Source organism: Hemicordylus capensis, chromosome 1 (assembly GCF_027244095.1).
Source record: "Hemicordylus capensis ecotype Gifberg chromosome 1, rHemCap1.1.pri, whole genome shotgun sequence".
Classification (NCBI taxonomy): Eukaryota; Metazoa; Chordata; class Lepidosauria; order Squamata; family Cordylidae; genus Hemicordylus; species Hemicordylus capensis.
In genome coordinates this window covers 180,221,424-180,247,827 of record NC_069657.1, presented here as the reverse complement: position 1 = coordinate 180,247,827, position 26,404 = coordinate 180,221,424, and the positions used below count along the sequence as shown (strand labels likewise).

Here is a 26,404-nt window from a genome sequence, read left to right as displayed (position 1 = left end):
GATACAGAACGAAAGAGAGCGAGCAAGCTGTGAAGGTACATCAAGAAGCCTTAATAGTGAAAACCAACTTCTCCAGGTTATAAAAACCACATGACCACAAAATGTTTCCAGTGCTGTACTATGCACTAGATTGCTCTCCCCTTATCAGCATGTATTAATACAATGCCATTTGGTCAAGTATAAAAAGGAGTTGATAGTATAGACGAAGTTCTGAGGGAAACAGGATGTTTTGCAAAATGATCATGAAAATGATTTGAGGGCCAAATCAGCAATGGCATTAGGGCCATTCTTCTGGCTACATTTCTCCCAAGCATTATGCAGATAACTCAGCAATGTCCCCTGCAATGGCAGTTTTGGAACAGCTTGCCAACTACATCCATGTACCACTAAATCATATACTACATTTCCCTGTGAAAGCACATGTACAAAACACATACAGAACAATGGTGTGAAGACAATGGCCTGTCAAGATACACGTGGGAGCAAGCCTAGTAACTGCAATTTTGCCAAGTGATTATCAGGCTGGTATAAGTAGCAGAGCCTGTACTGCTGAGGGCATTATAGAGGAAATTAATATCACAATGAAGAAAGAGTGTTATGTCCAGTTCACTATCCCTGGAAGAAATCCAAAGGAAGCTAAAATAACTCACCCGGTCAGTTTTTAGAAGAGAGATTCCTTACTGCTGGAGGAAAAAGTTCCAGGAACAGGCAATCTGGGTATGGGTTACTAGATCATCACTACTGATTGCTAGACCCAGTGCAGCACAAAGATCTAAGGAATCCTGAGAGAGATTCTACAGAAGGTTACTGAGCAAAGGCTCAATCCTCTCATCATCAGGTCAGAATGGATAACTATGGTAAAAACCCAGCATAACCATGACAATACCAATATCCTCTAAACAATGTGCAACATTTATTTGCCACTGCTTCATATGTATGAGAGTGTCTGGCACAGGAGACCTCTCACATGATTCCTGTATCCTTCCTGGATACAGCTAATGCAATTATGGAATTCCCATAATGCTAAAACATTTTTTCTATCAGCCATGAAGTAGGCCAGAGTCCACTCAGGAAATTGTGCTGTAGAGATATTCAGAATCATTGATTCTTTTTCCTTGCTCAACCATTTCCAAAGCAAAAAGAGAAGGAGAGGAAGACAGAAAAATTCTAATGACAGTGTTACACACAAGCCTTGGAAATTCAGATTATTTTAAGGCTTCCTTTCTGCTTTTACAAAAGTTCAAGCACTTTGCAGTTATAAATTGGTTTCCTGTTCTTTGTTCAGCACCAGTAGGAACATAGGAAACTGCCATATACTGAGTCAGACCATTGGTCTATCTAGCTCAGTATTGTCTTCACAGACAGGCAGCGGCTTCTCCAAGGTTGCAGGCAGGAATATCTCTCAGCCCTATCTTGGAGATGCTGCCAGGGAGGGAACTTGGAACCTTCTGCTCTTCCTAGAGTGGCTTCATCCCCTGAGGGGAATATCTTTCAGTGCTCACACATCAAGTCTCCCATTCATATGCAACCAGGGCAGACCCTGCTTAGTTATGGGGACAAGTCATGCTTGCTACCACAAGACCAGCTCTCCTCTCCTAAGCAGAAGAATACTGGAGAAAGCTATCCACACCTGTAAGTTTATTAGCTCTAGTAGGATAATTTCCTATAAATCTGGATATGAATAGATTTATCATCTGTGTGTGTGTGTGGGGGGGGGGGGCGGGGGGGTGAGCATGTAATCGACAAAGTTGGGATATACAGAGAGAGAAAACGTAAACTTACTCTCTGATCTCATCAATGATTTTCTGCTTTTCTTCAATCTCATCTCGCAGTCTGGACAACTGCTTCTGATGAGCTTCCCTGTGACTCTCCATCTGCTGTTCCAGTGTCTTCTGTTCAGTTTAAAAAAAAAAAAAAAGAGGATGGTAATAAATTTAAGGAGGTTGGCTTTTTGCTCAGTGCTATGTCTAAAATTTCACAAATATTAGGTTTCACAAAGTGTTTCAGATTCATAAATCTGAATAAATATAAATAGATAATTTTTCCAGTAATTTTCCTTAGCTTAAAAAAAACAAAAACCAACTACCATGTGAATACTGACGTCCCTGATCACATAGCTAATTGGCTGTATTTCATTCAGATGAATTTTCCACATGTATGCACTATCAGTTATTACAAATATTTGGACTAATTGCTGTGGCTCCTAAAGACCAAAAAATCCTTTGCGGGACACACATCCAATTCACTTTCAACACATTTGCTGTACCAGGATTTCATCTTTAAACTCCAAATAAGTTTAAATATGAAGTCTGGTTTATAGTGCAACAAATATGCAGATGTTGCTTTTATTTCATGGGCTCAAAATGTACCTCCACTTGTTGCAGGGATCTTACATTGTCCAAGCATTCAGATTGTGGAACAAATGTCATGGGCATCTACTAACCCCATCAGGCCATCCCACCTGCCCTCTGACACCACAGTGTATTTTGTTTTTGTTTGTGCTGCATTCCCCCTCTTACATTCAACCTCTTCTCCACCATTTCAGGAGCCCAAGTGTTGATTTTTTTTTTTTTTTACACATTCCCTTGCTGGCTATATGCTCCCCTACATGCACAGTTAACACACCAAGCGATGCTTGACATGTTTATCCTCTGCATACTTCTGCTGCAAATCCTATTCATTATAGAATATCGTGAAACTAGTATTGCACTAGGGCTAGCATTAACGAACTCCTAAGAAACAAGTTGTTCTGGTAAGAACCAATCTGCTTACTTTCCTTTCACTATAATCTTAATTAATAAATTACCATCCTCACAAGTTAGCCCAGTTCAGCCTTAAATGTTCACACGTCTGACATCTTTGGGGTGGATGACATCATCACAAACTACGCTGTTGAGGCATCCCTATGTGTCCCTACGCCTGTAACAAATTTGACCATAATCATCATTTTGAAGAAGTGTTCTTGGTGACAAACTGATCTTACAACTGCAGTATACAATGTTACCTTCATTTCCTCTGCATCCTGCAGCAAAGTCAAATGTTCCTTCTCTTTATCTTTGAAGCTGACTTCATGCATCTTTTCTATTAAAACAAAAATTTAAATTAAGAACAATCAGGCTTAATATGATGTGGACGAAAGTTTGGGTGGTATATAAATGTGATGAATAAAATAAATATATAAGATATATTTTTCACATACTTCTGTCCTGTTCTTCATTTGTTTTCTATGGTAGCAAACTGAGAAAGTCAGCTTCCCACATAACAGCTGTTTATTAAAACAATTCACAGCCAAGCTAAGTTTAACCTATGATTTTCAAGAGATGCCCTTTTAAAGCAGCAGAAGAAGATGACCTTCTCTATTGCCATCCGTCCTATTAAAATACAGCATCTTCTGGGTACTAAGATATTTCCATAGTCTAATTCATGCCAACCACTGATTTTGAACATAAACATCTTCAGGGCCAAGTCACATTACCAAATCGGAAAGTCAGGAATATCAGTTAAGTGGATCAACAACACAGTTCAGCATGTGGTAAAGGAATCATGTGATTACTTCACTACTCAGCCCCTTACTATTCAGCAGACATTTATAATAGTGCTGGAGAGCTGACAGGAAGGCGGCTGAGTTGTGAATCATTCTAAACTGCACCTACACATCATTCCGACATGATGTGGAATCACATGGATTTCAGAACACTTGTTTAGCACATTTGTTTTTATTGTGCAGTATGGACAGGTCAGAGAGGCAGGCAAATACATCCAAATTACTTACAGTCACACACCTGAAGTCCAAAATGCTATTAGAGATTTATCTTTCCAGCCATTGCCAATTACAAAGATGACAGAGACAAAGCAACTGCAAATGAAACAGCTCACCATAATCCAGCACAGGCAACCTGTAGGACACAGTACCTTGAGCCCGCAATTTGGCTAGCTCTTCATTAAGCGAATCCTGCAACTCTTCCAGCTGCCTTCGCTTATGCTCCATATTCTGCATGTAGTCTGTGAGAGACTTGATCTTTGCTTCGTGCTTTGAAAGAAAGATGAAAAAAACAAACAAGTAGAACAGTGGTTTTTAAAAAAATTGTGTGTGTGTGTGTGTGTGTGTGTGTACGTGTACACACACACACAAAATTAACTGGGTTGAGAAAAGGGCGGGGGGGGGGGAACTCTACTGACCTGTGAAATGAGGAGCTGGCAGGCAGCAAGTTCTCTCTCACTGGCATTCATCTTCCTATTGGAGTCTATCTGGGCACTCTCCAACTGCTTACTACGGTTTACCAGAGATTTCACCTCAGATTTCATCTTACTGATATAGAGCCGAGCCATGGTGAACTCTTCTTCAATGACACCATTCACATCTGCTAACTAAACAAACATGCAAAGTATTTGCAAGGTAAATGGGACTTCTTGGAATACCAGGATCTCTCATATTTCAAGCTGCTCTACAGTCACTGTAGAGTCTACTGTGGAGGTGTCCAGCAGCAACCCCTGTATGGTTAAATGGGATCAATTTCAGTTTGTGACTCCTGAGGATGTGGACAAGCTGCTTGGGACACTTCACCTTACTACCTGTTCTCTTGATGCTTGCCCAACATAGCTTATACAATCTAGCAGGGAGGTCATTGCAGAGGGTCTTGTTAAGATCAATAATGCTTCTCTGAGGGAGGGCAGGATATTAGACCACTATTGAAGGAATCTGCATTGGATCCTTCAGAATTAGGCAATTATAAGCCTGTCTACAACCTCCCATGACTGGGCGAGGTAATTGAGAGAGTGGTGGTGTCTCAGCTCCAAGCAGTCTTAGAAGAAACAGATTAACTGGACCCATTTCAAACTGGCTTTTGGGAGGGCTATAGGGTTGAGACTGCCTTGGTTGGCCTGTAGGATGATCTCCAAATAGGAATCGACAGGGGGAGGGTGACCACATTGATCATTTTGGATCTCTTGGTGGCTTTCAATAGCATCAACCATGGTATCATCCTGGAGCGCCGGAACGAGTTGGCAGTGGAAGACTCTGCTTTGCAGTGGTTCCACTCCTACCACTCGTGTAGATTCCAGATGGTGTCGCTTGGAGATTGCTGCTCTTCAAAATGAGAGCTATTGTATGGCATCCCACAGGGCTCCATTCTATCTCCAATGCTTTTTAACATCTACATGAAACCACTAGGAGAGAGAGAGAGAATTTAGTGCATGGTGTTATCAATATGCTGATGACAATCAAATCTATTTATCCATGCAACGTAATTGGGAAATGGCCAAACTTTCCTAAATGCCTGCCTGGAGGTGGTAATGGGCTGGATGAAGGGAAACAAACTGAGCCTGAATCCAAGCAAGATGGTGTTACTCAGTGTGGGAGGTTGGAACTTAGGAAATGCCTTAGATCTGCCTTTTCTAAACAAGGTTACACTCCCCCTGAAAGAGCAGGTGCATAGTCTGGGAGTACTTATGGATCACTGTTCCCCCTAAGCCGTACACACATGCACGTGCTCACAAGTTTTCTGATGTCCACTTAGTTAATTTTAGATCCTGCTCAGGTTGAATTAGGAAAGCCCCACTCTGAATACATGTGCACACACAGTGCCTTGGTACTACTGCCCAGAACAAAACTCATTCCACATAGAGACAAAAAAAAATAAAATTAGAGGAACCACTGTTCTGGACCCATATCTTTCCCTGGTTTCTCAGGTTGAAGCAGTGGCCAGGAAGGCTTTCTTTCAGCTTTCTTCCAGCAACATCCATTTCTTGAGATAAATGACCTTAAAACAGCGGTGCATATGCTGATAAATTCTAGACTTGACTACTGCAATGCACTCTAGGTTAGGCTGCCTTTGTACATAGTCTGGAAACTGCAGCTAGTACAGAATGTAACAGCCAGGTTAGTCTCTGGGGTTGCGCGAAGAGATAATATTATATCAATTTAAAAAGAACTATACTGCCTGCCAATTAGTTTCCAGGCGACATACAAACTGCTGACTATTACCTATAAAGTCCTGCATGGTTTAGGTCCAAGGTATTTAAGAGAATGCCTTTTTCTTCATGAACCCCACTGCCTATTAATCATCTGGGGAGGTCTGATTGTGGTTGCCACCAGCTCGCTTGGTGGCAACTAAAAACTGGGCCTTTTCTAGGGTTGCCCCAGGACTTTGAATGTGCTTCCTCCTAATGAAATTAGACCCTCTGCTTCTCGGCATGTTTTTAAGAAAGACCTGAAAACATACCACTACTTCCACTTCACTTTATTACGGCCAACAGCCAAATAAAATAAAACAACTACAGAATAATACAATCAGGTTACAGAGTAAAAGCAGATAATATAGGGATGGGCCCGGACCGGTCCGGAGGCCATTGAAATGGCCTCCGGACAGGTCCAGACCTGGGTGGTCTGGATTGGGGTCAGGGGGTCGCTTTAAGGGCAGCAGGAGGATTTACTTACCCCTCCCGCCACTTTCCGCCATGGCGCCGTAATTAGTAGAGTAATTGGGGTGGCAGGATACCTCCCTGCTGCCCCTTCCCCGCTGCCGCTCTGCAAAGCTCCCAGTAATGCTTTGCGCGTGCACGTCAGTGACGTGAAGTGTGCGCATGATGTGCGTGCACACAAAGCATTACTGGGAGCTTTGCAGAGCCGCAGCGGGGAAGGGGCGGCAGGGAGGTATCCTGCCACCCCAATTACTCTACTAATTACGGCGCCACAGTGGAAAGCGGCAGGAGGGATAAGTAAACCCTCCCGCTGCTCTTAAAGCGACCCCCCGCCCCAGGGCCGGACCGCAGTGTGGCAGTTCCGTGCACACCCCTATAATAATACAATAAAACAAAAAGAAAACAAATACTTCACCAAATTTCTTCACCAAATTTCTGCTACTCAAACCCTGCATCACTCCTTTCGACCCTCCTCTGCTGTAGTTTGCCTGCTATAAAGCAGAACTTTGCAACTCTCAAGGAAATAGAATCGTTCAAATCCGCCTATAAAAAATCTACTTTCACTTGCTCTGAAGCTGACCCAAACTGACTTAATACAGGGGTAATTAACTCTTCTCTGAGATCCCTATAGAAACTACATTTCAACAATATATGCTCGGTAGATTCCACTTCTCCTGCCAAACATGGACATAATCTCTGGTTATAGGGAACCTTATGAAATCGCCCTTCCATCACCGCCGACTGCAACACATTCAGCCTAGCCGCTGTTAAGGCCCTACGATGATCCACATAAGTTATCTTTCGTAAGTATCGTGCCAAACATTGTCTATTTATTTGGGTTCCCATCCGTACTCCATACCCCACTTTACTAATATCGCTCTGTCTAGCTATGTCACTTATACGCTGGTTTATAATATCTCTGGCCTTGGTAAACCCTAACTCCCTTATTGCCAGAAGTGAAAACCCCAACCAGCTTAATTTCCTGTTAATTGCACTTTTCCATCTGGTCTTATAATCATCCAGCAGAACCAGTGGGGCGAAGCCAGCTGGGAAAAAAACCAATTTAAACCAATAGCCAAAAATGGCTTTCCAGATTCTGGCTTCGACAGGAAGCCATCCCACTTCTAATCTAAGACAAGCATTGGGAGCCAAACGTGCTACCCTCAACATACCCCTAAGGAATTTAGATTGAACCGCTTCTACCTTCCGTGTATCTGCATAAGGGCCCAACTGTGCCCCAACCAGCAACAGGGCAAGGGCCTTAGCCCTAAACAGTTCAAAAACCACCTGTACTGATTGTGCTCGTTTCCTAAGATGTAAGGAATAGAGTGCCGAAGCTACTTTTTGGACGTTTTGCGTTATATAATCCCTATGGGCATTATTGGTCTTATTTGCCTGAAGGACTGTACCAAGATATTTAAACTGCATAACCTGTTCTAATTTGTGGCCATTAAGAGCCCAGGAAAAGATTTTAGGTCTGTTTGAAAATACCATGATTTTAGTTTTATCATAGTTTAAAGTAAGGTCTTGTGTCTCACACTATTCTACTAACGCCTGCAAGGCTCTCTTAAGGCCAATCTGAGTCCTCGAAAACAGAGCGGCATCATCCGCATATAAAAGAATATTTACATGTTTGCCTGCGAGCTTCGGGGGATGGAACTCCAGCTTCCTCATATAAGGGACTACACTGTTAATATAATAGTTAAAGAGCGTGGGCGCCAAAATGCACCCTTGCCTTACTCCTCCTCGTGGGGATCAAACTAGTTACTTGGCCCTTGTGATTTAATCTCACCTTAAGTGACGTATCCTCATGTATCTTAAACAGGAGGTAAAGAAGTCTCCTATCTATAGAGGACAGGGCAAGCTTTTCCCACAACTTATCTCTAGAGATAAGGTCGAATGCGTACTTTAGATCTATAAACGCAGTAAATAGGGCCTCCTTGGAAGTCCTCGCGTACTTTTCCGCCAAATGCTGTAGGACGATTACAGAATCCGTAGTTGACCTACCTGCTCTGAAACCATTCTGTTCCTCAACCAGGATTTGATTCACTTCCATCCATTCCTCAAGACAGACAAGCAAGTGTCTGGCATATAACTTGCCTATAACACTTATGGGGAGCCCCTGGTGGCGCAGTGGTAAAACTGCCGCCCTGTAACCAGAAGGTTACAAGTTCAATCCTGACCAGGGGCTCAAGGTTGACTCAGCCTTCCATCCTTCCGAGGTCGGTAAAATGAGTACCCAGAATGTTGGGGGCAATATGCTAAATCATTGTAAACCGCTTAGAGAGCTCCGGCTATAGAGCGGTATATAAATGTAAGTGCTATTGCTATTGCTATTGCTATTATGAGGCTAATAGGTCGGAAATTTCCCGGATGGTTCTTTAGTCCTTTTTTATAAATTGGAATAACAATCGCTACCCCCCAATCCTTAGGAATCTGGGCTGTGCGATCAATATAAGAAAACAGGGCTGCCAGGACAGGAACCCACCATTCCATATTTCCTCTAATATTTTCTGCTGAAATATAATCAACTCCAGGGGCCTTACCTACTTTCATTTGTTTGACCAATGAAGCTATTTCTGAGCATGAAGCTATTTCTGAGCATGATTTCTGAGCTGGCAAATCTTCCGGATCTATAAGTGTTGCCCTAAACAGTTCAGCATTCCTGTTATACAGTCTAGTGAAATGCTCTTCCCATACTGCAGCAGGGATTTGAGGATCAACTCTAGGTATACCCCTCATTCATATAGCTGGCTATTAAACGCCAAAAGCAAGAGTGGTGTTTGGACTTGGCAGCAGAAATCAATCGCTGCCAGTCTTTCCTGTCCGCTTCAAGTTTTTTCTTCTTAATAAGTGTCTTATAATCTTTCTTTAAAGATAACAGGGAACTACATGGAACTACGTCAGATGATGCACGATACTTATTGTATTCATTAAGGCATTTTTCATCCTCCTGAACTCTTCACCAAACCATGCTTTACCACGGACAAGCCTTACTTTCTGTTGTGGGTTCTGTTGTGAGTTCTGTTGAACACATAGGACCGGGCGTAAAAGTTCCTTGAGTCTCTGATAAACATCAACACTATCTTCTGCTTCCTCCCCCCTCAGTATCCTTTCCCTGAGGGCAGATGCAGGCTTTGAATTTAAGAGTAAAGACACCTTATCTTGCTGGGCAGGAGACCACCTTACTCTGTTCAGCATAACTTCCAGCAAGTCTACATTAAATGCTGTTGATTCAAATCTCTGGATCCCTGCAGGAATCCAAAGATTCAGCTCTAAAGGGAGATGATCACAGAGCGGTCTAGAGACTATGCTAAAACTCTCGACCAAATTCAAAAGATCAAATGAGCATATTACATAATCAATCGTCGAGGTTCTAGAGCCTGACCAATAGGTGTATTCTGCAGGATAATCCTGAAGAATTGCTCCATTAAGGATGTACAAATTTAAACCATACATGGACTGGGCCAGTCTCAGGCCTGCAAAGGAACTCACTTGGTCCTTAAATTTACAAACCAGGAGAGACTCAGGTGGATTCTGCTGAGGGGGGTACAGGCCAAATTTACTAAATAAAGCTTTGTCATCAGGACCCAAACGAGCATTAAAATCCCCTACCACCACTAGGGAGGCCTGTGGGAATTCAGTTTGCAACTGTCTAAGATATACTTCCAAGCATGTCCATACCCGTTTTATATAAGCCTCTGACGTCTCGGTGGAATATAAATATTTACTAATATGAGATCTAAATTCTCCATTTGTAGAGACACCGCCATGCCCATATTATCTACCGAAGCTAAAACACTCGCTTGAGCCCTCAGTGACATAGATACAAAAATGGCCAGGCCACCAGCTGGTCTTCCCCTCCCTTTTGGGTCCCTCCTTGGGGTCGCTTTAACCATATAGGTGTGGAGAAAGACCTGAAAACATACCTGTTTATTCAGGCTTTTAGTTTATAGTTTTAAAGTTTTAAGTTTTTATCTGTGTTTTAATTATTGTTGTGTTTTTAGATTGTCAACCACCCAGGGACTTGCGAATGGGGTGGTATAAAAATGTGTCAGATAAATAAATACAATAAAATACTTTGACAAGAGACACTGTTATTATACTGGGCAACATCCAGACTAGTCATGATTAAGCACCACCGAAAGCAATAAGACACGTGTAGTCATGACTAATGTAAATTCCATTAAGTTCAGCAGGCTATAGTCATGACTAATGTGGCCTGGAAGATTATGATATTATTTATTTGATTTCTATACTGCCCTTTCAAAAGTGGCTCAGGGCAGTTTACATTAAAATAAAAACAACTAAAATCAATTAACAGTTAAAATCAGAAACTATAAAAACAACATAAAACCATTAACAATTGAAACATTCAAAACAGTATTTTTAAAACCCTGGAAAACCAGGCCAAACTGATAGGTTTTAAGGGCTCTCCTGAAGGCCAATAATGAACTCAAATTACAGATTTCTGCTGGGAGTACATTCCACAGCCCAGGAGCAGCTATAGGGAAGGCCCACCACTGAGTCGCCACCAGACATGCTAATGGTAATTGAAGACAGACCTCCTCAGATGACCTTAACGTGCAGTGGGGATCGTGCAGAAGGCGGCGCTCTCTAAGATAACTCTGACCTAAACCATTCAGGGCTTTAAGGGTAATAACCAGCACTTTATACTTTGCCCGGAAACATATTGGCAGCCAGTGTAACTGTTTCAAAATAGGCATAATATGGTCTCTCTGGGTTGCCCCAGAAACCAATCTAGCTGCCGCACTTTGAACTAACTGAAGTTTCCAAAGCAATTTCCAACCCCCTGCTATATTCCTGGGGTTTGGTAATCATGACATCACTAACCATGTGATTTAAGACCAAAAGACTCCTCCAGTTAAAGTCTGAATTTTTATACAACCACCAGAGGATGCTGTAGTGCAGCTGTACCTGAAAGGGATTGTAGTGGAAAAAGCGTTTCTTAATGCAGAATTGCCTCCCTTTATTTACAGCCTTTCACATTCTCTTCAACCCATTACACTCATTCCACAGCCTATCTGCATGACAGAGAAGTATTTTATCTGTCAATTCAATCCCCCCACCCCAATCTAATTATTTCCCTCTTGGTGGATACCTGAATAATGTATCCACATTGCTCACTATTCCATGATACTTCCAGTGTTTGCTGCGTACTGCTTACACCCAAACCAACCTCACTTCAAGTACCAACTTCAAGTGATGTATATGTGTAAACCAAAATGATTAGGAGAGACAAGGGAAGAGCCCTTGATCACTCAGAACCACATTTTCCAAAGTCTTATCCCTCCTCAAGCATCAAGCTACCTCCTTGGCACACACACAAAACTAAGGCTGTTTAACAAAATTAAGATACTATAACTCCATGTTATAAAGGAGGAGTGTAAATTTTCATGTCAGGAAGTGTCAACATACAGTTAGTCAGTTAACTAGCTGGAATCTGTAGTATGTTCCTAATGTCTAACTATAACACGGTAAACATATCTCATTTTAACATTACTGAGACTGCAGACAAAAAAAAGTTTTAACACTTTCCTAAGAGATTCGATAAACAAATCAAGGTAAGAAAGAACTCCAGTTCATCCAAAGTGGACAATCCTCTCCTTAAGGAAATGTACAAGGCTGTGATTACGGCTATAAAAAGAAGCTATGCACTCAGGGCCTAGTCTTGCATTGTGGCTTCTCTGTGGGAAGCCGCTGGAAATACATGCTCACAGTTGTGCTGATCTTTGATCATAATAAACTGAACTGATACATGCTCACAGTTGAGGCTCGATGAAGGGACACATTATTTAAAGGCTTCTCAGCACATGGATTATTCAACCACGTGGCGTCTCCTACTGCTTTAACTAGAATGCGGACTAGTCTCCACGTGATCAAATGATTCATGCAGCAAGCAACCTTACAGCCCCTGCACAGAGGCCTTGCCATATGGAAGAGTTTTCAGCAGCAGCCCACATGGCAGCTGTAACATGAGAATCTTCAGGAAGTAGTATGGTACTAGTAAATTGCAGTTTATGATCTTTAAAAGGAAGTTTAAATGCTTCTTTTAAAAATATTTATATGTACAAAACTGTGTGTTTAATTTTTATTGTTAAAATCTTGGCCACAGTATGATAAATTCATGCTGCTCAACAACATGCAGAGATAGATTCATGAACAAGTTATGCCTAGTTTCCTGCAGACCGTTTGAAAGACAATAGTTTAGGTAGTCAGGACAAGAGAGGTAGTAGGCCCATATTAACATGCAGAGAAGTCAGGTTACTTAAGGGAAGGCTACATACACAGTTCTCCTTCCTAATGCCTTTTGTATCTCTCAGTGAAATGCAACATAGGAGGCTGAAATAGGCATTGGAAGACTGAGAGGGGAAGTGTGCTGAACCCTTTTCTTTTTCTTCCATCTGTCTGGTCAAACTTGCCTCCTAAGCTGCTCCCCACTGCCCCCCCCTACTGATTTCAGCTTCTTGCTTTTTGTTTTGTCTTCATTTTAGTTGAAAGGAAAGATCACAGAACTGCCCATCACGTGCCATTTGGACCTTAACTGCCAACAGAGCAAATGGCAAACCTAGTCCCAATAGTAAGAGATCACATTCCATACAGAGGCACAGTTGATATCGGTCCACCTCTACCGAGTAGATAAGTCTTGTATTAAATGTGTGCATTTTAAAAACTAATGTTTATGACTTTCAGCTATGATTAATTTTAACATTATACTTCAGTCTTCTTAAGCACTGAAAATTTCTTGCTTAAGACTGGTTTGTCACTTTGGATTTCACTGATCAGGATCCAAAAATCCATGAGACTAGATTGCTCCACCCTTGCAATCAAGGGTCCACCCGCCATCACAGAGAGGGCTTTTCCAGATTCAGACAAGCCTCAGACCCATGAACAATGGAGTGTGGGACTTCCTTCCCCTTTGCCCCTCTGCTCCCAGATACAGCAAACCTTCAGATTAATGTCTGAAGGAGTCTTTTATTGCAGGCTGATGGTTACCCTTTTTAATTTTAGCCCAATGCAGACAATATTCAAAATTTGCATGGAAGTCTAGCATTTGCTTGGAGATGTGGCCAGGGCATTCCCATACCCCGTCTGTAATAGCTTCTGACTTCACTTAAATGAAAAGGACCTGATCAGCAAGCACCTTTCTTTGGAATGACAGTCTGGCAGCACCTCTGTCAAATAAACAAACACGCCAAAGTATGCAGGAGTTCCAAAATCCTCAAAAAGTGACATGAAATTCTGGAGTAAGGCAGCTGCTTTACTGTCCACGCTGCCAACCAAAGCCTGTTTACAACCTCAAGGGCTTCAGTAGGAAAAAAAGTTAAACCCAAAAAAAGTTAAACCCAAGCTTAACTTTAGAAAATTCCCTTCTTTGTTTAAATTAATACATATTCAAAAGTGAAATATTTTTTATTTTATTTGAAACAAGAATTTTAACAATTAAAACAAAACACTCAACTGCTAATTAAAAAGATATCACAGGGCAACTGCTAGTTAAAATGTAAAATATTCTCTTAAGATTAATCCCCTCAAAAGCCAACTTACAGTTTTAACATCATTAGTACCAATGATTCCTCCAATCTCTCCGAGGTCCTTCAACAGTAAATTCAAGATCTCAGTGGCTCTCTTTTTTTGATGGTTACTGAGTTCTTGCAGTTGCCCCAACTCTCTCTGTGTAGTTGTCAGGGTAGACTGAAAAATAATTTAGGATAGTGTTACAAGCTTGCACAAACTCACATTTAATAAAAATCAAGAGCCACTTGACACTTTAGGTCTACTGTCGCTATGCTGGTGTTTCCAGCATGGATACATGCCAAAAAACCCACAGCCAATCCTTGTAAAGCACCCCCAAAATGGCTAAACAGAAAGATTCAGTTTCTAACCCATATGCACAACTTGTTGACCTTGTCTGAGATCTCTCTCTCTATCATACACACACACACACACACACACACACACACACACACAGGTCGCCAATTACTTTGGGGAAAGGAAAGGAAAGGAAAGATTGTGCCGTCGAGTCAATGTTGACTCCTGGCGACCACAGAGCCATGTGGGTTTCTTGGCAGAAAACAGGAGTGGTTTACCATTGCCTTCTCCCATGCAGTATGAAATGATGCCTTTCAGCACCTTCCCATATTGCTGCTGCCCAATATAGGAGTTTCAAATATTCTGGGCAACACACCAGTGGAGATTCAAACCAACAGCCTCCTATTCTCTAGGCAGACTGCTTCCCCGCTGCGCATGTGAACCAATGGGATATTGATGTCAGTGCTAAGTCACAACTGAGTAGGGAATGAATTTTGCTACCAAACCACACTCAGAGTTCCAACTGCACAACATTCTACTTGTGCAGTCTGGCACATGCCCAGAACCATGTGGGCTCTATGTCTGTATTTTATTAGGCTTGTGCATATAATTTTGTATTTGAAACCTGGGTATTTGTATTCATCTATAGTTCTATTATGGACATTTGGCAGAGGGGGAATGTATACAACTGTCATTGGTATGCTGGGGTGAATGCCAGTTCTCTGGCTAAAGCTCTAGAATTGTTCTGCACAGGCACAGAACCTGTATGAGGATTGTCCAAAGACTGCCCCCCCCCCAAAAAAAAACCCACACAAAAAACTAAACTACCCATATAAAATGTTTCACTGGCTGCTCCAGTATAGTGTTCAAGCAACTTTCTGTTCCTTTCTATGCAGACTTTCCATGGTTCCTATGTACACTGCAGAGGATTCTGGCGGATGTTCCAGGGCACACTATTAGTTGACATGAAGTGCTGGTCAGAATGTTGGATCTACAGTCATCTCATATGTCACAACTTTGTTTCTTAAAACACTCCCATCCTTTTCCTGTGGCTGCACACTGCAGACAACCTGGGACAGTTTGTTGGGAAATCTATCTTTCAGGGAAGTTTGACTGCTTCAGTACTGTCCTCCCTGAAGAACCTCTGAAAAACTTTCAGTTAAGCCCACGTTCCCTGAAGATAGTTTGAAAACCGCTAGTCTAAAATATATATTTTAAATTGGTAATAGATTTGAGTCTACTCTGTAAGTTACAAATCTTGCACACTTCCAGAGCAGAGCACATCCCTATTGCTTTGCCCCAATTTAAATAGTCATCTAAAGCATACGTTAGATATTCGCAAATAAGCCACAAAATGGCTTTATGTGGTTCCCAATCCCTTTCTACCCCTCATTCAAGAAGAGCAGAGTGAAAGCAAATAATAAATAGTAGTAGTAGGTGTAGTAGCAGTAACAACTAATAGTTCCATATTAGGTACAAACCTGAAGAACTACAATTTGTTAACTAGAGTTAGAAAAAGCCAGGATATCAAGTGATGTGTTGGTTCTGGTTTGCTATCTTGGTTTGTTCTTAGTTAACAAACCACAGTTCCCAATTATGTATAGCCTGAACCACAGTAACGCCATTTGCTTTTAGGATCATGTATGTAGCACACAAAGAGCGAGGCGGGGCTGTGGAGTATTATTTTATTAGGAGCTGTTATCTTTCTTTGCTGTAATGGCCATGTAAGCACGGAACGAGCAGAAGGCGGCTTGGGCATGCGCTTAGATGGTTAGTAGAAGAGTACTGACTGTGAAGATGATTGGGGTGGGGCTGTTGTGGGGGAAAGTGTCTTCTATTTCTTCTGTCTTATCTACACTGTTGGAAAAGTGAAACTCATCTTTCTTTGAGAAACGAAACTTATTTCTTATCAGTATAATTATTTCTTATCTTATCTGTATCTTATTTTTTTTGCTGTATAAATACGCTGCCGTGTCACAGAGCAGGCGTTCTGGAGGTTGAGCATTAGCAGACCAGAACCTTGGCTACTATAGAGCAAATTTAAAAAGCCTTTTTAAACCTTTCTCATCTGGGATGTCTTTGGCTCGCTGACCCAGAAAAGAACTGTACTTGGGGTGGTACATCACCAAGACGAACATAATGTAGAACTGTAGTTTTTTCTTAAAATGAAGCAAAACCTTTCACTCTCCTCTTCTTGCAAGTGGAGCATGCGAGATTGGCCATGCAAGCTAAGGCTTGCTGCAGCTCATTCAATATAATCTAAGCCATAGCTGAGATTATCTTTTGAACAGAGTTGTGTGTGTAATGAACGAAGCATCCTTCAGCAGCAGCAGTTCTATCAATAGGATTTTTTCCTTGTGCAATTGTAACAGAGCCACCGATATATTAGATATATTAGTTGCATCAGCAGTAGTTCTTTGTAATCCCTGTGTAATCCCACATACGGGTTCTATGCCTGCTCAAGATAAGCCCTATTCAAACACTATGTTGTACATGTGCTGGCACACATGTATATGTTTCTGTGTGAATGATTATACCTACGTTCATTTTATAAGTCAACCTGGGTACAGGTGTCTTAGAGACAGGAAGTGTACTTGCATGTACAGTTATTCAATGTGTGATTAGCTGTACATGTGTATACTGTACACAGAATGTATGTGCACTGCATGCAACATGTGTATAGGCTTCTGTTTTTTTGTTTTTGTTTTTTAAATCATTCTAGAACTTTAATCAGGGATGAGGATGGTGAGGATGCATCCTCACCATAGGTAATATGGCAGTGTGGACTCCACACTAGAAACTACCTCTGATGAGAAATAAGCACAAACACAGACATAACAAAATTAGAACTACACACATATATAGTATTAGACACATTATATTATTATAATTTACTATTTTCGACTAGACTAGCTTATATGCACACCCACAAAGCCCTCCTGCCTTCATTGTCCTCCCCATCCTATTCCTGCTAATACTCTTCCAATTAAATGTGCACAAAGAAACTGCTCCCCAATGCCCAATAGGCAGAAGACTATAATTTAAATGCAGCCTTCTCAAATCTGTTGTGGCAGAACCTATTTTAACAAAGGAAATGTAAAAATGGATGCAGCATTTCAGGTTTTAGTGCTATGATTGCAAGGTAAATGTCAACTGAAGTGCTATCTTTATAGTGTAATCCTCAAAATCATTTTGCAACTTTTCTTGTAGATGCAACATATTGATTCAGTAAACAGAAAGGCCCTGATATTATATTCTGATGCTAAAGATAGGATAATATACGAGACAAATCTGCCCATCTATTCTGAATGCATAAAATACAATATATGCTCTAAGCATCCATCCTCAACACCAACATTATCTGCAAGGTAAGAAACGATACAGATTAACATTTGGCATCTATCAAAACTGTTAGTGGAACACCATACACATTTGCATTATAAATTGCCATTATGTAAAAGCTTTCAAACTGTCCAAACACATTTATGTTTCTCATATGTGCAGAGCAGCTTCCAGGGTTGAACAAGCATGTATTTCAACATATTCACATTATCGGCACACACATGCACACTTTTTAAAAGATCTAAGTGGGAGACCAGGTCAAGATTTCTTCTTGGAGCAGGTCCTTGTCTCTTATCGCCTCAATGCTTTGGAATAAACTCCCTGCTGACTGTACCCATGGTTCCCTCATACATCAGTAAAAGATGAAGCATTTGCCCATTCCAACAATTCCCTCCCCCAAGTATACAGTGCTATGGTACGCATTTCTTCAGCAGTTGCTATAGTGATCAGTTTTATGAGTAGGACACTGCTGCTATCTTCCTGGTTAATGTGTAGTCCTATCATTATTTTTCCTTTACTGATTTTTTATAAATGTTGTTAACTGAAAGACAATTCAAACAAATTTAACTAAATGGAATATGAATTTATATATGAATACTATGTAACCTCTATGAATGTAGCCTCCTGTTGTAGCACAAGGACAGACAAGTTGTTTGGACCTTTGAGAGAGACAGCGCATGCCCTCAACTCTCGCCTGTGGGCTTCCCAGAAGTATCTGGTGGGCCACTGTGTGAAAACAGGATGCTGGGCTAGATGGGCCTTGGGCCTGATCCAGCAGGGCTGCTGTTATGATTCTGAGGGAAGAAGAGGCAACAAGAAAGAGAAAGAGAGTTTTCGAGTGAGAGGATTAGAGTGAGAGAAAGAGGCCAAGTAAGGAGGCAAAACAAGCAGGAATACAACATCAGCTCTCTTCAGGAGAAGAGTGGAGTGAGGGACACGTCTAACCCAACTGAAGTGTTGGACTCTGAGCACTCTGTGTGTGTGTGGGTGAGGGATTTGTTACATATGTGTTGGAATCATTTCACCCCTTCCCCAACCCCCTCTTTTTGTTGCATAAACGTCAGTTCTGGTTATATAGATTTGAAAGTAGTTTACTGGATTCTCACCCTTACCTCGATAGAATTAGAGTCGGGTGGGATTGCACCACACTAATCTGGGGTTTTGCTGTATTATTCCTCACTCCTCCTATACCTAATTTTTCTTGGGCCTACCATCTCATTCACAACCAGAGAGGTGCTGAGTGGGAAGGTGAGGGTTACAACTACAAATAGCAGTCTTTTTCACGTCTCTCCTGTGCCCTGCTGCCCTAATATTCAGTTTGCTTCTTGATTTACAATATTACAAAAATACAACTCCTCTCTGCCCTCTCAGCAAAAACTCTGTTCCATACCCTGGTCAGCTCCAGTCCAATTACTGTAAACTTCTCTTCTCTGTTCTTCCATTGCTTCACCTCTACATGGCCCTCTGCTGCAAAACAATCTACCTTTCATGTTGCTTCAACGACATTATGTCCCTCTTTAAATCCCTTTTCTGTCCACTTTCTATCAACTTCTGGACCTTCATAAGTTTCTCACCCTCACAGTACTCCATGACTTAATCCCCTTAATTCTCCAATCTCATATCCCAACATATCCCATCTCATTTGGTGTCAACTATCTGGCACAGTCCTGCTTTCTCAAATGACCCTGTCCTAATAGGCTTTGCTGCCATAATGCTTGGAACATTCCTCCAGAATGTCACCATGGTGCTACCTATCTATTTTTTTTAAATCCCTCTCCTCAAGATCCATGTATTCCATGAAGCCTTTGGTCCAAGCCCTTCATCCCTGTACTACACCGTAACTAAACCTAAGTAATTGCATCTCCTTCCTAGAAGCCACTTCCTTCTCTTTCATAAAATGATTGCTGAGCCCCCCAAAACATTCTAGGAAATGCTTACAAACCAGAGCAGTTATAAGAATGCAGACATGCACACATGCGTGCACATCATGTAGATTAACAAGAACTATTCCTACTGTTTTCTGTGCAAGTTCATCAGCCAGCTGCTCATTAGCTCTCATCTTGTCCTCCACTTCTTGTGATTTCTGGTCATAATTAACAGCCAATTCCTCTAGAGCCTGAAGAACTTCTTTCACTTCCTCTTTTGCAGCTTCATTTTCAATCTGAAGGCGAGTTAGTTCTTCTTGGATCTTCTCATAATCTCTCCTAGTAGAGGCCAAAAGCTACAAAGAGATGGGTAGTTAAGATTTCATAACAGCTAAGTAAAAGGAAGACCTAGATGAAACTACCAATAGGAATCAAACTAAGACCAGGAGGCTATGTTTCCATGAAGAAAGTATCAGAAGCTGGTGGAAGAAGGAACACACACACACACACACACACACACACACACACACACACACGCTCCCCCCCCCCAACACCTTTCACAAAACATCTGATTGAAAACCAAGAACAACCGGGACTTTATTGACAGTAAATTTTCTTACATGAAATAGAACATATCTTACAGACAAAACTAGTGAACTGCAATTTACTACTTAGAAGAGGAATTCTAGCACAGTGCATGCTACTCTTTGACTAAAGACAGTTCAATAAGCATGTTCAAATTATGGGGGAGATGTGTAAAACCAAAAGGATGTTGAGGATATAAAGCTATGCAATCCTTTGTAACATCATCTGACCCCATATGATGCTGGGCTTCAACTCCCACAGTCAAATAGCTAAAGGCCATTGTGGCTGGGGATTATGGGAGTAGAAGTCCAGCATCATCTGGGAACTCAAGTTTGAGAACCCCTGATCTAACCAATGTTTTTTTCTTAACTAGAAAAGATGAGCCACATCCAAGAGATGACAGAATTTTGTAAAACATCATTTTACACGTATCTTTTTTTCTGTGTCAAACTGTATGTATCTTGTGAATTTGGCGGATAAACTATTAATACAATACTGCTACCTACTAGTCAACATGGAAGAGCTGCTTGTTGAGGAAAACCATAAAGGTTTTTATAAATGGCTGCTCCAAAGGAGGTAGATAACAGGCTGGTTCAGACAATAATGATCCTGCCCATCCCATGGCATTGGATGACCCATAAGAATTGCAACATATGCATGAGCAAACTGCTACAAGCAGAATCACAAATCAGTTAATTCCCAGCTTATATGGAAATCAACTATGCAGATCTGGTTCGAGATCCGTCGATGTTCATAAGAATGGGTTCTGCGCCTGCGCAGGAACCCCACGGTATCCATGCCTGAGCTCGTCGAAGCGCCCAAGCCACGCCCCCACGCTGCTGCGTGCTATATAAGGCGCGGCTGAGGCGCGTAGTCCCTCAGTTCTTTTCCGACCGCCTTGTGTCCTGGACCTGCGGTCCGTGCCTCTTCGTCTTTACTAGTTCCTCGGTTGTTCATCTATCCTCTTGACTCGGACTGGAAATATCGGAATTCTCTGGCTCTACTTACGGAACGGCTTTCGGAAATCTCTGGCTCTCGTTTTGGACTGGCTTCGGTGACTTCTGGCGAACGGACGCGGAACGGCTTCGACCTTGCTATGGCTGACGGAAAAAAATCTTTCAAATGGTGTGAAGGCTGCAGGGCTAAGTTACCCTCCAAGGACCTTCATGACCTCTGCCTTTTGTGCCTTGGTGAGGAGCATAACGTCTCCTCGTGTAAAATCTGTCTGTCTTTCTCGAAACAGACTCGAAAGAATCGGGCTCTTCGCCTCCGTGCGGCGATTTACGATGAAGTTTTGAGCCCATCTACACCGGGCACTCCTCGACCGTCGACATCTAAGACGCCAAAGCCTTCTTCGACGTCGAGCAGAGAAAAAACCTCTGACATAATTCCCGCCAAAACGTCGTCTATGTCGAAAAGCGCCTCGACTTCAGATAGACACTCGACACTCGAAAAGAAGACGTCATCAAAGAGCTCAGGCTCTTCTACCTCGAAGCCCTCACATCACTCCAAAGACCGTGATAAGGCTTCGAAACATCAACATGATGACCTCTCGACTCCGACTGACTCCAAACGTCGAAAGACTCACGAGAGCCCGCGGGGACACACACCATCTCCCTCTATGGCGCAGTCATCAGAATCGAGGTCGAGGCCTCCGACGTCGACTGACTTCGCAGTACAGACGGTGATTCTGGAGGCGCTACCCGTTTCCTCGACACCGATAGTTATCGACGTGGATGCCCCTTCGACGCATTCTCCCGTTACCGGCATGTCGACGTTGAGAGTGCTCGATACTGAACCACATCAACTGACTACGTCGGACCCTGTTTCCTCCTTCAATGCCGGACGAGTTTTGCCCGACGATGAACGGGCTTCGAACCTTCAGCGATCTCCACGAGCTTCGATACCGGCAACAAGAACTCTCTCACCAGCTCCAACACCTTTGGCTTCGTCTGCCTCTCCATCGACACCACAAGCCTCAGCCTTTGCGCCGTCCACCTTGCACACTCCAGTCCTGTCAACATCGATGCAAGTAACCCCTCGATATCGACCACCGATACCGACTTTCCAGATGGTGGATGTCAATGCCGAAGAATCTCTCCCAGCAGCAACCCGATCTCTTCTGTCTCTCCTGGACTCGACGTCGAGCGGCCGCTCGACATTTACCGGCTTCCCTTCAGTGGGCGTTGAAGCCGAGGGAGGAACACCTACCTTGTCTCATCCTCCAGCTCCACCATCCTCCAACAACTTGCCACACACTCCTTGGCACTCCTGTGGTTATAGACACCCTTCCTTAGGGGTCTCTTCTCCAGCTGGTCCCTACAGAGATGGCGTTAACCTGCCCTGGAGACAGGTAGCACCTGCTCATCCCTTTGCAACTTTTGCGACAATTGCGACCCAAACGTGTGGCTCCATGAACAACCATTGCGCCACACAGACTTCACCACTCCACCTTAAGTCTACATCTACACAGACAAGTCTCCTAAAACTACAAAGTAATTCAGCCACGCAAATGGATCCTCACCGTGCTGAGGACGCTCAGCTGCAGCCTGCCTCTCCCTCAGAACACTACGGCTCCTCTGACTTTGAGTCTGACCCTGAAGACACCAGTTCCATTATGGAACCACCTACGGCTGTAGCACCGGTAACCTATGTTTCACCAAATGATAAAATGAAAGCATACCACAAACAGATTCGGGCCATGGCTGATGCTCTTGGTCTAGATATCCAGTCACAGTTGGCAACTATCGAGGACCCAGTATATAAATTTATGTTGAAGACTCAAATGACAGCCCCAGTTGCCCTTCCAATGTTACCAGTAATTACAAGGGCTGCGAAATGCGCTTGGGAAGTCCTCCACACTTCCACCCCGACGTCAAAGAAATTGGAAAGTCTCTATAGAATTCAAGATAGGGATAATGACTATCTGCTCAAGCACCCGGCGCCAAACTCTCTAGTAATAGATTGTGCCACGGCGTCTAAGTCTGGCAAAAGGTACACAGTCCCTCCTGATAAGGAAGGTAGAAAACTGGACCTATTGGGAAGGAAGATCTATTCAACCTCTTGCCTTTCTATTAAGGTAGCAAACTATGCGGCCTGCACTACAATGTACACTCATGGTCTCTGGGAACAGTTGGAGAAAGATTTGGACTGCCTATCCTTAGAAGACTTTAAAGCTAAATTCCACCAAGTCTTAGAGAACTCTGGAGACCTAACACGCAGACAGCTCAGCATAGCCAAACATCTAGCTGAGAGCGAATCTCGGGCAATGGCGGCAGCGATAACCCTGAGAAGACACGCTTGGCTGCGGTCTACGGGACTCCAAATGGATATGAGAGAAAGAATAGAAGGATTACCATTTGATGGTACTGGCCTTTTCAGTGAAACAACTGACTCCACTATGGAGCAGTTGAAGAAATCAAAATTCACTGCAAAAACTTTCAGCTCGCATCCTTCGACCTCTTCCTCAACATCAACGTACAGGAACAACTATGGAAAATTCAAACCTTCCTACAGGTCACAAGACAGGCGTGACTTTAGGAAGCCCTACTCGTCTTACCAACGTCGCCCGTTCTATAATAAGAAAAGGGCTCCTCAATCACAGCGAGCGAAGCCACAAGAACCCCAAAAGCGTCTTTGAAACTGTGGACTGCCCATCGACACCAACCTCCCTACCGTCTCCATACACCCCCCCTTCCCTGCCAGCGGGGGCCTCTCCACCAGCACTGACGGATCTCTCCATCCTTCCGTCCCTGCCAACGATCAAACTGGCAAGCCATGCCCCTGCATGGCACAGCATAACATCGGACCGGTGGGTCCTGAAGATTATCACATATGGTTACGCAATAGAATTCAGGACTCTTCCACACTTCACGGGGGTGAGATGCACTCCCTCCTCGAGGCTGCTTCTGCAGGAGGTGAAGGAGCTTCTGGAAAAGGGGGCTATTGCCCCGGTGTCATGGGCAGACAGGCTAACGGGGTTCTATTCACACTATTTTCAGATCCCCAAGAGGGATGGGGGGATCCGTCCCATCATGGACCTCCGTTGTCTGAACAAGTTTATCCACGTCAAAAAGTTCCGTATGATGGCGTTGCAACAGATCCTCCCACTACTCCAGGGGGAAAAGTGGCTTGCGACGCTGGATCTCAGGGACGCCTATTTTCATATCAATATACGTCCGGACCACCGCAAATACCTACGTTTCACTGTCGGCGACAAAGTGTTTCAGTACAATGTATTGCCCTTCGGACTGTCCACCGCTCCGAGGGTTTTTACAAAATGTATGGCGGCAGTGATTGCCCATCTAAGAACCAGGGGTGTATCGGTCTACCCTTACCTGGACAACTGGCTCCTAACTGCAAAAGTCAAAGACGAGTTAGTTTTGCACATCCAATATGTAGTGAACCTACTTCACGATTTGGGCATTGAGATAAACTGGAAGAAATCGCATCTGGAACCATCACCTATAATCTCCTACATAGGGGCAATCCTAGACACAACACAACAAAGAGTTTTTCTCCTGGAGGAGAGATTCAACTGCATCCTGAACCAAATCTCCGAGTTTCAAGATCATCCCCTACAGCCAGCCCGTATGATTCAACGTCTGTTGGGCCTTATGTCAGCTTGCAATACAGTAATCTATTATGCGAGACTCAAGATGAGAAAGCTCCAACTCTGGTTTCTTTCAGTATTTCGTCCAATCAGAGACAGTCAATCAAAGCGCCTTCTACTTCCCCTGGAAGTACTCCGGTCGCTCTCCTGGTGGACCAAGCGGAAGAACCTACTCGAGGGAGTACCCTTTCGATCCCCCTCCCCTTCGGTTTGGATGGCGACGGATGCCTCGCTCCAGGGCTGGGGGGCCCATTGCGACAACCACAAAATTCAAGGGAAGTGGTCCCCTCAACGTGCCAAATTGCACATCAACTTCCTAGAGCTTCTGGCTGTTTTTCAAGCACTACAGTCATTCTTACCTGTCCTTCAAGGGAAAATTGTTCAGATCCACCTCGACTACACAACCGCCCAGGCATATATAAACCGCCAGGGAGGGACGGTCTCCCAGAGTCTGTGTGCTCTCAGTGTTCAAATGTGGCACTGGTGTATTCTACACGGCATTTACCCCAAAGCTGTTCACATCAAGGGCCTGGACAACACCCTGGCAGATGACCTGAGCAGAGTCTTCTTGCAGGACCGTCAGCACGAATGGGAACTCCGGACGGATGTGATAACTCCCTTCTTCGACCGGTGGATGAGGCCTTCAGTGGACCTCTTTGCTTGCTCAGAGAACACGAAATGCAATCGCTTCTGTTCAAGGGCGGGCCACGACATTCTGTCTCTCAGAGATGCTTTTCAGTTGGATTGGTCCCTAGAGACACCTTACATGTTTCCCCCCCTGCCATTGATACACAGAGTGGTAGCTTGTCTTCTCTGCAATCCGACCAACTGCATCCTAGTGACTCCATGGTGGCCAAGGCAACCTTGGTTTCCGCAAGTACGCAGACTGGCGAAGAACTGCTACAAGCACCTACCTTCCTATCCGGATCTCCTCACTCAAGACGGAGGTCTCGTCCTGCACCCGGACGTCAAAACCCTCCATCTAACAGTGTGGAAGATAGTCTGCTGACTCATATCCTACTCAACCAGCGCAAGGAATCTACGCGCCGCAACTACAAGCGCAAGTGGGACCATTTTAGGTCATATGCACGCTCCAAGGGATTCCTTCCTAAACGAGCCTCAGTCCGGGAGGTTCTACGATACCTTACGTCTTTGAAAGCAAAAGGCCTGGCCAACGTGTCTTTGAGAGTCCATTTATCTGCCTTGTCCGCATACCATCCGGGCAGTGACAACTCTACACTGTTCTCGCACCCATTGAGCAAGGCCTTCCTGAAAGGCCTGTCAAATGTGTACCCTACAATCAGAACGCCAGTAGAACCATGGAGTTTATCGCTGGTTCTTTCGTCACTGACTCAGGCTCCCTTTGAGCCCATGGCTACGTCCTCCCTTAAACATCTCTCTTGGAAGACGAGCTTCCTGATTGCTATCACAACAGCAAGACGTGTGAGTGAACTGGCGGCTCTCAGGGTGGACCCCCCTTATACTTTATTTCAACCAGACAAAGTCCGCATGCGTTTAGACTCTACTTTCCTACCAAAAGTTGTATCCGACTTCCACTTGAACCAGGATATCATCTTACCTACATTCTTTGGGAACCCTACTTCTGCTCTGGAGCGCTCGTTACATGCTCTAGACGTGCGCCGTGCGCTCCTATACTACATAGACAGCACAAAACCCTTTAGGCTCTCTACTCGTCTATTCATATCGTATAAAGGGCCAAGGAAAGGATCCCCAATTTCGAGACAAA

The 26,404-nt window shown here is 43.5% G+C and overlaps 1 protein-coding gene across 1 annotated transcript in view; it reads right to left on the bottom strand.

Moving 5' to 3' along the window:
- The window catches only part of KIF5C (kinesin family member 5C), a 173,754-nt gene that overhangs the window by 17,442 nt on the left and 129,908 nt on the right, over nt 1-26,404 (bottom strand). The window contains exons 14-19 of the mRNA XM_053257583.1: nt 19,610-19,816; nt 13,990-14,136; nt 4,180-4,368; nt 3,913-4,030; nt 3,005-3,081; nt 1,783-1,892 (exon numbers count right to left, since the gene is read on the bottom strand). Of these exons, the coding sequence (XP_053113558.1) occupies nt 1,783-1,892; nt 3,005-3,081; nt 3,913-4,030; nt 4,180-4,368; nt 13,990-14,136; nt 19,610-19,816 (848 nt within the window). The remainder of the gene's footprint in view (nt 1-1,782; nt 1,893-3,004; nt 3,082-3,912; nt 4,031-4,179; nt 4,369-13,989; nt 14,137-19,609; nt 19,817-26,404) is intronic.